General features: G+C 45.0%; 1 protein-coding gene across 1 annotated transcript; it reads left to right on the top strand.

Moving 5' to 3' along the window:
• Window positions 1-7243: 7243 nt before the first annotated feature.
• LOC120685944 (O-methyltransferase ZRP4-like) lies at window positions 7244-16628 on the top strand. The gene is made up of 2 exons (XM_039968084.1): window positions 7244-8059; window positions 16014-16628. The coding sequence occupies exons 1-2, from the start codon at window positions 7292-7294 to the stop codon at window positions 16305-16307; spliced, it is 1062 nt and encodes a 353-aa protein (XP_039824018.1). The 5' UTR covers window positions 7244-7291; the 3' UTR covers window positions 16308-16628.
• Window positions 16629-16868: the final 240 nt, after the last annotated feature.

The following is a 16868-nucleotide window of genomic DNA, read 5'->3' on the forward strand; positions in this document are numbered from 1 at the left end:
GTCTATTAACTGAGGCGGACATCTATAATGTGTCCGCCTCTGAAAATAGGGGCATTAACTGAGGCGGTTGGTAACACCAACCGGGACAAAAGGTGCAGCCAGCGCCCACGTGGCTAGCGCACCCTTTTGTCCCGGTTGGTCTTACCAACCGGGACAAAAGGTCTCTTTTTTTTCATGTTTTTCTTTTCTCAATTCTTTTTCTATTTCAATTATACTTTTGCATTTCAATTAAACTTATGTATTGGAATTCAGTGTGTATGATCTCCACTAATATATACATATATATATAGTTACTTATATAATATTTGTCCTAGATAGTTTTCATATATAAATTAATTCACTTATATATATATATGTATACACATATCTATACATGTGAATTCCTTTACATATGAAAATGTCTAGGACCAATATTATATAAATATATATACACATATATATTATTGGAGTGCTTATATATATAATACATACATACTCCATCATATTTGCATAGGTATATTCGTTCTTAATTACATAGTAGAATTCGCCTTTTGGAAATTTAATACATACATACATACTCATAAATAGAAATTTAATACATAGACACACATATATATTTACATAGTTATATTCGTTCTTAATTACATATATACGCGTATATTGTCATATTTGCTGTGATTGTCAATATTAGATATTCCATCATAGTAGAATTCGCATTGTGGATTGGAACACATCCACCGAGAGCAAACCAACTACAAAACGTGAGCCGGAACTGAACTTGGGAGGTCCAGGGCAAGGTCCTCCCATTGTGGGCCTGACAAGCAGGGCCGTGCCGGTAAAATCCGAGGCCCTGTGCAAAAAATGTCAGCTAGTGCTACATGTTGTGATTGACCCTTCTGTTGGTGGACCAGTTCTAATGTTCATCATCGGAGCACATGCCTTTCTCCTTATATGCCAGCTAGACTTTCCTTAAAAAAATTATCTTACACTTGTGTAGTATCATCAGAGCTGTAGCTAGTCGCCAAGTGGCCCACCACCAACGACGACATTGCACTACACTCCTATCTCCTCTGATCCTCTCCCTGTAGCACAAAGGAGTTTTGATCAAGAGTCCTGGCGGGCGGCGGCTAGTTCCAGACGTGAGTCACCCACTCTCCCAAGATGAGGCACCGGTCAATAGGGATGCAAGCGGGGCGGGTTGCGGCTGCCCGCCCCGCGTCCGCACCCGCCGCAATTGATTTTGCAGAGCAACGCGGCAGCCCGCATGCCGCCGCATAATTTTTGCGGTGCATTGCGGCAGCCCGCGTGACTCCCCGCCACGTGAATGTCGCACAGCGAGGCGGCAGTCCTCCTCCTTTTTACTAGTTGCTTCCTCTGGAGGCAAGCCAATTAATGCCGCTTCAACTTTCATGTACCAGTGACAACAAATCAAAATGAATTGTATAACAAGTTCTAGGTAGATAAAGTGGTAAAAAACAGCAAAAATATATAGGTACAACTAAGCAGAAAGCATCTGCGAATGAACCTCTGAATCAACACCTCACTACAGGATGTGCTAATGCAGCATTCTATAGAAAGTGGGAGAACTATGGATGATTTTCTTGACATTTTCAGCTAAAAACTAGGTTGGAGACAGCTATGGATGATTTTCACACTGCAATCAACTCGTAAGCTACTGGCCACCAAAGTGATGATAAGCTCCTCAGCCTCTCCTAAGTGACATCAAGCACTCTTTCTCTCTTACGGCCACCAAAGTGATGATAAGCTGCAGTATGAAAAAAAACCAAACACATTCATAAAGTAGCTATGCATCTTTAATCAAAACAAAACTGGCATATTACATAAACATAAGCTAGTCAGCCAATTTTGACCATGGACACTGGATTTGTACTTATATAACACCAATGGTTATACAATATGGTTGGACTGATTCACAAGTCTGAAGACTTTTTTTTGTCTTTCTATGCTTATAAAGTTCTTTTGGTGGTTAGCAAAACTGGTTATCCTCTAATTCATGTAGTAGGATTGTTCTAAAACAAACTGAAATCTTAATGCATAAGCAAAGTTGACTTAATCAACAGCCTAATGAAACATCTAATTGGGTCAGTGTACAAAAGCTGAGAGCTGTTTCATTTGAATTTCAGTTTGCTGTTCAGTATATATGGGTCTAATTAAGCTGAGAGCCTAATGATTTGTAACTCAATATTTTGCTAGCTACCACTAGAATACAGACAGATTGAACACAAAAGACTGAACACCAGTATATTCAGAGATTATGTAGACATATATTATAAACACCAGTACCTTGTAGTAAGATCAGAGTACAAATATTGCAGATCAATGCTCATGGGTCTACGACTCCTAAATCATCCTCGTCATCCTTTTCATCTCCAATTAAGTATCCAGCTATTTCATCATGGGTGATATTACAGTCTGAAATAATTGAAATGGATTAGGCAAGGAGTAAACATATTAGCACACACGGAAGACATCACAATACATATAGTAGACCAAACATACCCTTCCCCCTGATCCAATCCTGGAGACAAATCAATGCTTCCACTGTCTTGCTGGTCAACCTACTTCTGTAGGCACTGATAACTTTCTCTCCACTAGAAAATGCCGATTCCGATGCTACCGTTGATGCTGGAACAGCTAGCATATCTCGTGCCATACGTGCAAGTATGGGATATGTAGTGCAAGAAGTCTTCCAATATTGCAGAATGTCAAAAGGAGCATTTGTAGGGACTGTTTCTGCTTCCAAATACTTGTCGAGTTCACTCACCCTTCTCATTTGTCTCAAGTTCTGGTGTAAGCTCCAATCTGCCCAAGGGTTGCTTCTATCAACATTGGTTTCAACACTACCAACTGAATTTGCATGATCTTGAGTACAGTCACTTGATTGTGAGTTATATTCATCGAAGAGATCTCGAAATGTCCTCTCAACTATAGGGAAGTATTGTGATGTTTCACCAAAACATTTGCTTAGACGAAACTTAAGAAATCCCAACTTAAATCTAGGGTCCAAGATGACTGGAACACATATTTGCAAGAAGCATATATCCCAGTATTTCTGAAGTTTTTCTTTCATCTTATGTATCATGGCTGCAATCATAACATATGTATTTGAGGACTCCTTTTCCAACAACAGCTTGACCTCCCAAAACTGATCAAAAATACAGCTTGTAGTAGGATAGTTGGAACCTGAGAGTACTTCAGTAGCATCACAAAATGTCTTCAAGATGTCACAAAGCTTTTTGGTCATCTTCCATTCCTCAACTAAAGGCTCATGTACATACTGACTGTCCTCACGGGTTAGAGCTTCAAATGCTCTCTCATACACCAAAGCACACTTGAGCATGTGATAAGTGGAATTCCACCGCGTCGGAACATCAAGTGGCGGTCGTTTATCACAAGATATCCCTACTTCTTTAATCATCTTCTCGAACCTTTGCTCCGTCCTTGTGAGCTCTTCACATACTTTACACTGTCTCTAATACTTGTGACAGCATTGCTCATGGCCAGCAAACCTTCTTGAACTATCAGATTTAAGATGTGGGCGGTACATCGGCAATGAAACATTGTGCCTTTACTTGGCAGCAAACACTTGGCTACTAGGTTTTCTCTCAAAGTGCTCACAAAGTTGTTGTTTACAGAAGCATTATCTAGGGTGATTGAAAAGACCTTATCTTTGATGCTCCACTCATTCAAGCACTTCAGCATTGCATTAAACAAATTTCTGCCATCATGAGGTGTTTCTACAGTACCAAACTTTATAACCATTTTATGAAGTTTCCAATTTCTTATAAAATGACAGGTAACACACAAGTAGCCTAAGGCTTGCTTGGACGTCCATAAATCTGCAGTGAGTGATACTCTAGAAGTTGAACTTTTCAACACCTCGAGTAATTCAGACTTCCCTTTCTCATATGTACCCATGCAATATGACTTGATTGTGGTTCTTGAAATATGTTCGAAGCATGGATTAAGACTGTTCACAAAACTCCTGAACCTTGGATACTCAACAAGGCTAAAAGGTAGTGAATGGACAACAATTAGATAAGCTAATTCTTGCCGAGATTTTTCCTGATCAAATTTCCAGTCTTTTAATGATGCACTAAGTGAGGACAGATCATCAGAGTTCATTTGATTGAGCATTTGATCCACCCTTGCTTTTGCCTCACAAGTACGCAAATGCCTAAGGCAAGTGCTTGTGCCAACTTCACGTGCGACTTTGATTATTTTTTGGCAATGCATGCACTGAGCTTCAGCAATTGAGTCACCATCATATATAGCATCAAAATCTTTCCATATTTCTGATGTAAGCTTACGTCTTTTACGATATTTTCCTAATCATGGTCATGATTGATAGTTCAGGATAGAATCTACTATGCAAAAGTAGTCAATCTAACAGTTGTATAGTCACTTACTTGGAAAAAACACGGATGGGGAAGGGGAATTAGTCCTTGGTGACAATAGGATTCTCACTCCTGTTGATTTTACGGTCATTGATACCATTGGTGATCTTAATCGCGTTGAGCTTGGCACCTTCTCCTGTGTGTCCATTTTGACCTGCACATATAACCAAAGCAAATAGAGCATTAATACATTTAATTATGTTTTAAGCAGCAAACTATAGTTCCCCACAAGTGATACATATTTTACAATGTGAAAAAAGAGAAGATGTGCTAAGAGCGTTTTAGAAATTACCACGGAGGGGCTTCCCTGATGTCCAGCAGTGGCAGTAGTGGCAGCTGTGGAGGAGCCTTGGTGTGCAGGTCGTAGCACCTTCACCCTCTTGCCAAACTCAGATCTGTCCTTTTGTTTCTTGTGGAGGAGCATGTTCTCCTTGATCTTGCGCCCCCTGCAACCCAAATTCAGTATACATTGTTTACAGCAACAAATCAGCGCTCTGTTTTCATAATGGATCCACAAATCGGATGCAAAGCAAGGTATGTAACAAGGCTGGAACAAGAACAACAAGAAAACCCCGCCTCACCTTCACGTGGTGTGGTCGGCGTCGTCGGCGCCGAGGCCCGAGCCAGGGTGTACGAACGCCCCGTCGTGCACGTTAGCGCTGTAGAGCCCCGCCGTCTAGAATCATACGCGAGCACCCCAGATTGGATCAACCGGATCGAAAGAGCAAGAGGAGCAAATGGGGGAAAGGGCGACACAAGGAGCATGGAAGTATGGAATGAAGATCTTGACCTTGCCGCTGTCCAAGGAGACAGGGGCAGGGTCTCCTTGGTCGGGCGTGAGCACGACGTCGGAGTGCGGGTGGACGGGCTCCTTGCAGCTGTCCACCGCGGCTGGGGCAGCTTCGGCGGCGCTCATGGCGGAAGTCCGCGAGGTCGAGCAGGCCCGGATGGCGCCGCCGCCGGGAGGAAGAGGCGCACGGGGAGGCGGCCAGGACGGGCGGGTCGAGCAGCGAGCCAGCGACTGGATGACGGCGGCGGCACCTCTTCCTGGGATCCCCGATCCCTACTCCTCTCCGTGACTCCGTTTCTTGCGGGCTTTGCGGCGCCGCTGGGCCCGTTGGGCCACCGCATAACGCCGCTTCAACTATGCGGGCCCAATTGCGGCATTAAACGGGCTCGCGGCGCGGGCTTGCCCAGCGGGCTTGCGGCAAAGCCCGCCCCGCTTGCATCCCTACCGGTCAATTAAGAATGACAAGACTTGAGATACGAAAACCAACCAGTGCTACGTGAGACTATTGGGACTGTGATGGGCCACTAAAGATATTTTCGACTTTAGATTGTTAAGCTACGTAGACTGTACAGAAAAAACGGGGCCCTGCAAAATGGGGCCCTGTGCCATCGCACAGCATATGCGTCAGCTTTTTGTAACTATCTTTTTTTTTCCACAAACGTGGGGTCTGCTGCGCTATAGGTCGAGTGGGACTGCCCCTAAAAGTTCATTTTAAAAATTATAAAAATTAGAAATTAGATAAAACATACCAGAAGATTTTTTATTATTGGTTCGGTCATTACTGTAGATTGATTTTCACCACTGGCTCTAAACCTGTTTTCGCCACAGGTTTAAGCGCCACTGGTGAAATAACAATGGTGAACTGGCGGTAAAAATAGATTATCACCACTGACCTGTTACAAGGACCGGTGGTGCGGAGCCGGGCGACAAAGGTGGTGAGGCGTCGGTACGGATGTGGGCAGGCAGAGGGTAGGGGAGGCATCGGGAGCGTCGAGAGCACGGGAGGAGGCAGGGCTGGGCGGGAGGGCGTGTGGCCCATGCGGTCGCACAGGGCCCCCATTTTTTGGGGGCCCCAAAATTCGTCCGCAACCCATCATGATTAATCTCGACCCAATAATTATTAATTAGGTTCTGTCCTGTTTCTAAAAGCAACTCCAGCTGATTTTATAAACAGACTCCTATCTCAAGTTTAGAGGATGAAGCTAAGAAGATGTACTCTAGCAGACTCTCTACTAGACCCTCTATTTCAGGGAGGTCTCCAAATTTCCTCCTCATTTCTCCATTTCTAGTGGGTCTCTAGGGAACCCTCTCTCGTAAGTTAGAATTGAGAGCTATTGTTGAAGTTGGAGTAAATTTAGAGGCCTCTAAAAAATTAGAGGCAGTCCCATTTAGCACTTAGAGAGTTTGATTTAAGGGCTGCTGTTGGAGTTGCTCTTAGCCGATCCAAATTTAAGTGACAGACGTTGAACACGCGCCCCTAGCCAAAAGATATGCTAGCTTGCCCGGTTGCCCTCGAGTTTTGGCAGTTGCCGATTCATCTTCACACAATCACGACTCGCGTTCGAAGCCGACAAAGCAGTAGCAGTGGTAAGCGATGACAACAGGTGGCAGGCAATGATCACGAGGCCACGCGACAACAAGTGGCAGAACCTAAAAAGGCAGGCGACGTGATATAAAGATCACTTGAAATCATATCTTCTGCACAGCGCCCCACTTTATGCAGACACGGCGCTGGGAGGAGGGCTAGAAACTAAAGAAGCTTGGGTCGGTCCTTTCACCGCCGGCCCATTTCTAAATGCAGCGGTGTGAAACACTTCTCACTGTCGGCCTGTAACAGGAGCTGATGGTGAAAATGGATTACATTTTCACCACTGGCCTGTTGCTAGGGCCGGCGGTGACAATGGTTTGCACAGTAGGTTTTGTAGTGCACTACGGCCACCTACTTTAGGGTCCATGGTGAAAATACAGGTGGTAAAAATAGTTTCTGAAGTAGTGAGTCTGGGCGGATGAATTAATCTTCGGACAATTAACATCTATATAAAGTGGCCCTACGTACCTACAGATCCCCCACCACAATAGCGAACGGCAGCAGTAGCACCGAACCATGGCGCTCGCAAGCCAGGCCTTGCTTGAGGCGCAGCTTGACCTCTGGCAAAACACATTTGCCTATGTCAAGTCCATGGCCCTCAAATCTGCCATAGATCTCTGCATCCCCGAGACCATCCAACACCATGGAGGCAGCGCCACCCTCTCCCAAATAGCCACCAGAGCTATGCTCCCTCCGGCCAAGATCCCCTGCTTGAGCCGCCTCATGCGCGTGCTCACGGCCACTGGTGTCTTCAATGCCCAAAAGACACGATCGGGCATTAGCAGCTGCGAGCAGCTCCTGTACTCGCTCACACCGATGTCCCGCCTCCTTGTCGGCTCACGGAACCAGGTCCCCATCATCACCGCATCACTCCAATCAACCGTCGTCTCCTCCTTGTTTGAGCTTGGTGGGTGGCTCCGGCACGAGCTGCCCGAACCATGCATGTTCCAGCTGAGGAACGATCACACAATTTGGGAGCTAACCGACACTGACCCAGCGTCCAACGCGCTCTTCAACAACGCGATGGACTCAGACACCAAATTCATCAAGGACATTGTTGTCAATGAATTCGGGGAGGTATTCCACGGGGTAGACTCAATGATCGACGTCGCTGGGGGACATGGCGCTGCGGCACATGCCATCGTGAAGGCATTCCCGCATCTGAAATGCGGTGTGCTAGACCTTGGCCATGTTGTTGCAGATGCTCCCAACGACAACAACGTGCACTATATCGCTGGCAACATGTTTGAGACTGTGCCACCAGCGAGCATGATATTTCTCAAGGTATGTGGTCGTTTAGCATGTTGTCTTATTATTTATCTTGAATATGTATTAATTCAAGCTCTATTTTTTAAGCACCAATAACTAATTAATCTCCCATTAGTGTAATTGAGGATATGTCGTAAAGCCACCAGTCTATCTCTCGTCCCCTCTCGTTTCCAACCTAGGTGTTGATCAGGTTGGCGCACTACTGCAGAACAGGATTTTGATACAGGCTATTTGTCCCGGCTGACGTTGTGCCCGGCACCAAATGGGGCTTTTGTCCCAAGTCCAATGGCCTGGCAGTCCAATCGGGACAAATTAGCTTTTCTGTAGTAGTGGCGAAATCAAGGTGGAATCCATCATGGATGGGATAGCGGATCCGCTGGTGAGGCGCAAATATAGGGCACATGGTGGCTCTTTGTGGCTGGTTTTTGGCAAAAGCAGAATCACAAGAAAGCATAGAACTATAGAAGCTATCTCAATTTTTGATTTCTCAAACACGCCCTGTAACCAACCAAACGCAGCTCGTACACATGTGCCTATTGGATTGATCTCTTTCCTAATAGACCCAACGGTCTATTAGGCCCTTGATTTGCGCCCTGATCGGGGGCGCCCAACCCTTAATGGTTGGTGGGCCCCCGCTGCACAGCGCTAGAATAAAAGGGGTGAAGGGGCCGGGGCACGCTTAACGAAGTTCGTCGCGCCGCCAGTACCCTCTCCCACATACTAAACCCTAGCCGATCTAGAGGGGCGCTGGAGCAGCGGGAATCCCCACCACTGCCATCGACGCTGGTTCATCGGCATCGCCGTCACCGTTCTCGACTTCGACGCCACGTCCACGACGCCTCTGCACTGCTCGTCGCCGCCTTTGAGCGGATCTCCATCAACGAACCTGTGATGGCCGGGCCAAGTTCTTCTACAGGCACCGAAGGTCCTCAATCTCGCTCCTCTCTCTCTTTTCTCTGTGTTATTGTTGTAGATCTAGGACTTCATTGTACTCAGATTAAGGAAAGAAGACAAATCCTGCTCGATCCGTACACTGTGTGATCCTAGAATTGTAACAATAGTATCAGTCGCCTACACACATGTAGATCGAGGTCAGGAAAGATAGTTTCGAGTGCGAATCGAAACAACAGTCAAAGAAAAGCAACTCGATCTCGGATCGAAAAGTTTCAAACCCTATCATTCGAACTCGAATCGATAGAATCAAAGCAAGAACAGATCGAATCGATGGCAAGTCGAACTCAACAGTCAAACCCTAACCCTAGAGATCAAAGGGCGCGAGAGCTACCTGGTTCGCGCGCCACTGCCGTCGCCGGTGCGTGTGACGCGCTTGCGCCGCCGCTCGCCGGACTTCGCGGCACAGTGGAGCCACCTGCTCGCTGCTCCGGGACGCCGGGGTCGCGTGTGCGGGGCTCGAAAGCGTGGCTCCATCCACGGCCGGCTCGACGGCGGCGCGCTCACCCTCTGGCGAGCGCGCGCGCCGGCGAGCAAGCCGCGACGGCGCCGTCCCGCCCGCTCCGCCCAGCCATCATGGCCAGTGGTCGTCGCCGCTGCGTAGTGTGGAGAGAGAAGGGGGAGGAAAGAATGAACTAGGGTTTGGGCCGCGGCGACGGCGACGCGGTTTTGATCTGGCGAAAACCGCGGACGACCGTCCGATCGTGATCAACGGCCGCGAGATCGTCTCTCCTCCTGGACTAGCAGACGGCCCATGCGGGCGGGGGAGGGGATGCCGCGGCGGGCCGATTCGGCGGCCCGGCCGTTGGCTGTCGGGCCTCGGGCCCAAGGAAAGGTGGCCGAGTAGGCCGCGGGCCGGTTTTGCTTCTGGGCCGCCTGAACAGTGCCTAGTTTTATTGTTTTTTCTATTTTTCCAGAAGCAATTTCAATAGTTTTTTGAATGGTTTTGATTATAGTTTGATCTCTATTCAATTTTGCACCAACGTGTTTATTGTTTAGAGATAAAAGTTTATAGTTTTGCTTCTGGAAATAGAAATTCCTACATGTTTCCGCAGCTAAGTTTATATAGTTGCTTTTATACTTTAATTCGAACTAACGAGACAATTAAAGTTTAAGAGCATGATTGAAAGGTTAATTTTGAGGATTATGGTATTGTTAATTTTCTGACCAATGTTGTTAATTACAATACTGTAATTTCATAGTTTTTGTGCATTTATTTCTTTTTCTGCCCAACGGTGATATAAATTTAATTGCATAAACAGTTGTATGTTCTATTTTGACCAATGTTGGAATTTTACATGCAATTGTTGTTATTATGTTCTCACTATTTTTTTTGAAATTTTCAGCGGGGATGAACTTGATGGGATTCATCAGTCACATCCCGACTCTAAAAGGAGACAACTATGGCGAATGGATCAAGAAGGTTGATCTTGCTTTCGTCTGTGGAGAGGTGGATGAGATGATCACCACTCCAAAGCCCACTGAGGCACCGGCTCCAGTGAGAGGGGAATCTGACACTGATACTGAGTGGCAGGAAAAGCAAAGGGACTGTGCTCCCATAAAGATGGCATATGATCTCCAAAAGATAAAGTGGAGTAATGCCAACAAGAAATGTGTGGCAGTGATAAAGAACACAATTGATCCTAACATTCTGGGTTCAATTGGAGAGTGTGATTTAGCTGCAGAGTACCTTGAAAAGATAAAGAACCAGTTTACTGGTTCTTCAAAGACATATGCCACACAGATCATAGAACAGTTGGTGATAAAGAGGTACTATGGCAATGCTGGTACTATAAGAGATCATATCATGGGGATGTGCGCCTTGAACTCCAAGCTCAAACCAATGAACTTGGATCTCAAGGAAGAGTTTATGGTGCACCTGGTGTTCGCCTCTCTGCCAAAAGAGTTTGCAACATTCGTTGTAAACTATAACTCACAGCCAGAGAAGTGGAACATGGAAAAGGCAATCGCCATGTGTGCACAAGAGGAAGATAGACTCAAGAAACAGAATGGTGGGTCTGTCAATTTTGTGCATAATAACAAGAAAAGGCCTTTCCATGCTGCTTCTTCCTCTAAAGCTAAAGACAAAGCCCCTATGCCACAAAAGTATCAGCAACAGCGTCAGCAACAGCGCACTCCAGCACAAGATGAGTGCTTCCACTGCTTTGACAAGGGGCATCATAAAGCAGATTGTCCCGCTTATTTAAAGATGATAATGGCAAAGAATGGTGAGAATGTAATTTCATTTGTTAATGAATCCCTGTATTTAAAGTTTTCTAAATCTACTTGGTGGATTGATTCTGGTGCAACTGTGCATGTTACAAATTCTTTATAGGGATTCCGTTCGACAAGGACTACGCAAAGAAGCGAAAGATACATTAAAGTCGCGAACGGAGTACAAGCAGATGTTGAAGTTGTTGGCGATGTCTCCATCGAGCTAGTTAATGGTAACATGCTTGTATTAAAAGATGTTTTATTTGTTCTTTCGCTTCAAAGAAACTTGATAAGTGTATCACGCTTAGACACAGATGGTTTTGGTTGTCATTTTGCGAATGGCAAATGTGAACTATGATTTGATAATAATTGTATTGGTGATGCTGTCCTTTACAATGATCTTTATTTATTATCTATGCGTGATAAAGTGCATTCTGTATGTAATGTGAATGTGAATGAATCCTTGTCAGAGAAAGAAACAAAGAAAAGAAAGAGAACTCAAGATACTTCATCGAAATTATGGCACTGTTGTTTAGGCCATATTTCGAGGGGGAGAATTGAAAGATTAGTGAAGAGTGAAATTCTTCCACAGTTAGAGTTCTCTGATCTTGAACAATGCGTCGAATGCATTAAAGGAAAATTTGTAAAGCAAATTAAAAAGGGTGCCAAACGAAGTGCAGGAACATTAGAAATAATTCACACTGATATATGTGGACCGTTTCCTATGAAAAGTGTGGATGGCTATGATTCGTTCATAACATTCACAGACGATTACTCCTGCTATGGTTACATTTATCCAATTAAAGAAAGATCTGAAGCATTGGATAAATTTAAAATATTCAAAGCTGAAGTTGAAAATCAGCTTGACAAAAGAATTAAAATAGTAAGATCAGACCGTGGAGGGGAGTACTACGGTCGACATACCCCTTATGGACAAGTTCCTAGACCTTTTGCGAGGTTTTTACAGGAAAATGGTATAGTTGCCCAATACTCTACACCGAGGGAGCCTCAGCAAAATGGAGTAGCTGAAAAGCGCAATCGTACACTAATGGATATGGTGCGCAGTATGATGAGTTATTCCACATTGCCATTGAGTCTGTGGATGGAGGCGTTAAAAACCGCCATCCATATTCTCAACAGAGTGCCAAGCAAATCGGTGCCCAAAACGCCGTATGAGCTATGGATAGGAAGAGAACCCTCACTGACTCACCTACGAGTCTGGGGGAGCCCAGCTGAGGCTAAAGTGTTTAATCCAAATATTGAAAAACTGGATCCCAAAACTGTAAGCTGCCATTTTATAGGCTATCCTGAAAAGTCGAAAGGTTTTCGTTTCTACTGCCCAGACAAACATACAAAGTTTGTAGAAACAAGACATGCTGTCTTTCTAGAAAGTGAAATGATCAGGGGGAGCATGGTACCTAGAGAAATAGACCTTGAGGAGAAGCGGGTGTATGTGCCTACTCCTATGATTCAAGAGCCATTTTTCTCACTACCTGTTGATGCTGCACCAAAAGTTTCTGAAATAGTGACGCCAGTACCTTCTTCGGTTGTTGCTGCGCCAACTATTCCAGTTATTATGGTGTCAACACCTGTCGCAACTCTACCCATACTAACAGTGAGCGAAGGTTTGGAACCTGTCATCCAGGAACCGCCTGAACCCGCGGTTGGACATGAGGAGGAGGAGCTACAGCCCCCTATGGAAAATGTGCCAGAAGTTGAGGCACAAAATGTGCCACAAGAAGTGGCCCTTAGAAGGTCACAAAGAGAAAGAAGGTCGGCTATTTCTAGTGATTATGAAGTTTATAATGCAGAAGAGGTTCATATGGAGGGTGATCCCACTTCATATGAAGAAGCCATGAGAAGTATTCACTCATCTAAATGGCTGGAAGCTATGAAGGGTGAGATGAAATCAATGAGTTCCAATGGTGTTTGGGACTTAGAGGAAATTTCTAAAGGAGCCAAAACAGTAGGCTGTAAATGGGTTTACAAGATAAAACATGACTCCAAAGGGAATATAGAAAGGTTCAAAGCATGACTCGTGGCAAAAGACTTTACGCAAAGAGAAGGGATAGACTATAACGAAACCTTTTCTCCGGTTTCGTGTAAAGATTCCTTCAGAATTATAATGGCATTGGTGGCACATTATGACTTAGAGTTACATCAGATGGATGTAAAGACGGCATTCCTTAACGGGGATTTGTATGAAGATGTTTACATGGCACAACCAAAAGGTTTTGTCGTGAAAGGAAAAGAACATATGGGGTGTCGCTTAAAGAAATCCATTTATGGATTAAAGCAAGCCTCTAGGCAGTGGTATTTAAAGTTTGATGAAACCATAAGAAAATTTGGGTTTAAAGAAAATGAGGAGGACAATTGCATTTATGCAAAGTTCAGAAGTGGAAAATTTATTTTTCTGATCCTATATGTGGATGACATTCTACTTGCTAGTAGTGATGTTGGTCTGCTACTGGAGACAAAGAAATTCTTGTCCTCAAACTTTGATATGAAAGATCTCGGTGAAGCTTCATTTGTTTTGGGAATTGAAATTCACCAAGATAGAACAAAGGGGGTATTAGGACTGTCACAAAAGGCATACTTAGAAAAAGTTCTAAAGAAATACAGTATGCATATGTGCAAGCCTTCACCTGCTCCTATAGTCAAGGGCGATAGATTTGGAAAATTTCAATGTCCTAGGAACCAGTATGAGATCGATCAAATGAAAGCGGTTTCATATGCTTCAGCTGTCGGAAGCCTGCAGTATGCTCAAGTTTGTACACGCCCTGACTTATCATTTGTTACCGGGATACATGGCAGATATCAAAGTAATCCAGGACATGCACACTGGATCATGGTTAAGAAAACATTACGTTATGTGCAAGGCACAAAAGGCCTCATGCTAACATACAGAAAATCTGATTCCCTAGAGATAGAAGGGTACTCAGATGCGGATTTTGCGGGGGACATTGATGACCGAAAGTCCACATCCGGTTATGTGTTCACACTCACAGGAGGAGCTATATCGTGGAAAAGCTCCAAACAAAGCGTCACTGCATCATCGTCGATGTACGCTGAATTTGTGGCATGTTATGAGGCCTCGGGGCAGGTTGAATGGTTAAAGAAATTCATACCCGGTTTAAGAGTGGTAGACAGCATTCAAAGACTACTCAGAATGTACTGCAACAATGAACCAGCAGTGTTTTATGCTCACAACAATAAGTCAAGTGGTGCTGCCAAATACATTGACATAAAGTTTTATGTTGTGAAGGAGAAAATCCAGAATCACTCTATTACACTCGAGCATATAAGTACAAAGAAAATGCTTGCGGATCCGCTCACTAAAGGCTTACCACCCAATGTGTTCATGGAACACATAGCCGGCATGGGTTTGAGGGAAAGCCTGTGATTTCTGGAAAACAAAAGGGCCCAAAAGATAAAGAATTTGTTTCAAAAACAGTGATGTGTGTGGTAGCTGTTGAGTCTATCGGCCTTGGACCGTGATGATAAAGCATGCTCTATTCACTAATCTGTGATGGAACAACTAAAGGTAAAGTTTCAGGTAAAAGTATAAAGTTAAAGTACAAAGTGAGATCAAGTGGGAGAATGTTGGATTGATCTCTTTCCTAATAGACCCAACGGTCTATTAGTCCCTTGATTTGCGCCCTGATCGGGGGCGCCCAACCCTTAATAGTTGGTGGGCCCCCGCTGCACAGCGCTAAAATAAAAGGAGTGAAGGGGCCGGGGCACGCTTAACGAAGTTCGTCGCGCCGCCAGTACCCTCTCCCTCATACTAAACCCTAGCCGATCTAGAGGGGCGTTGGAGCAGCGGGAATCCCCACCACTGCCATCGACGCTGGTTCATCGGCGTCGCCATCACCGTTCTCGACTCCGACGCCACGTCCACGACGCCTCTGCACTGCTCGTCGCCGCCTTTGAGCGGATCTCCATCAACGAACCTGTGATGGCCGGGCCAAGTTCTTCTGCAGGCACCGAAGGTCCTCAATCTCGCTCCTCTCTCTCTTTTCTCTGTGTTATTGTTGTAGATCTAGGACTTCATTGTACTCAGATTAAGGAAAGAAGAGAAATCCTACTCGATCCGTACACTGTATGATCCTAGAATTGTAACAGTGCCTGGGCAGGCCAGAACAGTACCGGATTTCCGGTAGTGGAAGCTGCTAAATAACATGCAGCTTAGAGAGGCCGGTGGCCGGACAAATGCTCACAGAGGCCGGTGGCCGGACAAATGCTCAGGTAAAACTTACCCATCCGGACTCGTGCCAACCAATCCAGCAGCCCATCCGGACTCCGGAGTGCCAACCAAACCAGCAGCCCATATATAGTTTCTCTATCCTTTGTAAACATTAAGCTAAGATGGCGCGAAAGGGATTGTAACCTAGTGGTTATAAGACCCACGGTAGCATATGAGGTCCTGAGTTCGACTCCCCTTTGGAGCAAATATTCTGGTATTTAATGGCGTTGTGCATTAACTGGTAGGCGATGTTCCCGTCGACAGCAAGGCGCCTGTGGTGACTTCGTCAATCTCGAGGATTTGCCAGCTCGGTCTTCGAAGTGTGTGAGTTGTACCGTGTAATCTCAAAAAAAAATTAAACTAAGATGGCGCCAGCAGCAAGTAAATTTTGACCTGATATCAGCGTTTCAGACCAGTCAGCTCGGTCTGGGTCTATTTTCACTTTTGAAATGCTTCTAAATATTAATATGATAAATATGTTCCTTTTCAATTTTTAGCTTATCTCCACTTAAAACATAATTTTTATAAGATAATATGATTTTTTTATTTTTATCATAGTCGGTCTTGCATGACTGGAGCGACCAAGAATGTGTCAAGATATTGAAGAACTGCAAAGAGGCTATTCCTCCAAGAGACGGAGGAAAGGTGGTAATCATAGATATTGTGATTGGCGCTGGGCAATCTGACAAGCAGAGAGAGATGCAGGTCGTCTTTGATCTATTCATCATGTCTATCAACGGCATTGAGAGAGATGAGAACCAGTGGAAAAAGATCTTCTTCGAAGCAGAATTCCACGACTACAAGATAACACCAGTTCTGGGCTTTCGGTCAGTCATCGAGCTCTACCCATGATGACGTCCATTCAATATATCAGCATCTTCTCCAATATATACCATGCATGGTGAACCAGATCAGAGCTTATGTGGTTGTGCATTAGCCGTGCGAAATAAGTTTGCGTGTTCGCAGATAGTGTGGTTGTCGCTACCAATATCGCGTATGGCTTCGTGCATGATATACAGCCATGCATATGTTATACTCCCTTCCACGCAACCACATAATTGGAGTAGCTTATGTGTGTATGTATTTCCCTTCAATTATGAAACAGCGACAGCGTGCCTACCACGCACATTACATGGAATGCGGTATCTGCCAGATTTAACAGATGAGATTAGAGCATTTCCAGTAATAACCCCTACTTCATACCCCTTACATTCATATGATATCACTACATTCATATGAGAAGGGCCAAAGGAACCGGTTTCCCAACCGGTGCCCCGCAACCGCGACCAATGGTCTCGCCTTAAGACACTGGGTTTTTTAACAGGTGCCTTAGGCTTCTATTGGTACCAGTTTGAAAGACCAACTGGTACCAAAGAGGCTGGGTGGCAGCTCCTTTGGTACCGGTTGGTCTTT

This window comes from Panicum virgatum, chromosome 8N (assembly GCF_016808335.1).
Source record: "Panicum virgatum strain AP13 chromosome 8N, P.virgatum_v5, whole genome shotgun sequence".
Taxonomy (NCBI): domain Eukaryota; kingdom Viridiplantae; phylum Streptophyta; class Magnoliopsida; order Poales; family Poaceae; genus Panicum; species Panicum virgatum.

Excerpts from the sequence above, each read along its gene's own strand:
- LOC120685944 (XM_039968084.1), top strand. The coding sequence starts at position 7,292 with ATGGCGCTCGCAAGCCAGGCCTTGCTTGAGGCGCAGCTTGACCTCTGG. Across the intron at positions 8,060-16,013 it reads CGAGCATGATATTTCTCAAG|TCGGTCTTGCATGACTGGAG; the intron begins GTATGTGGTCGT and ends TTTTTATCATAG.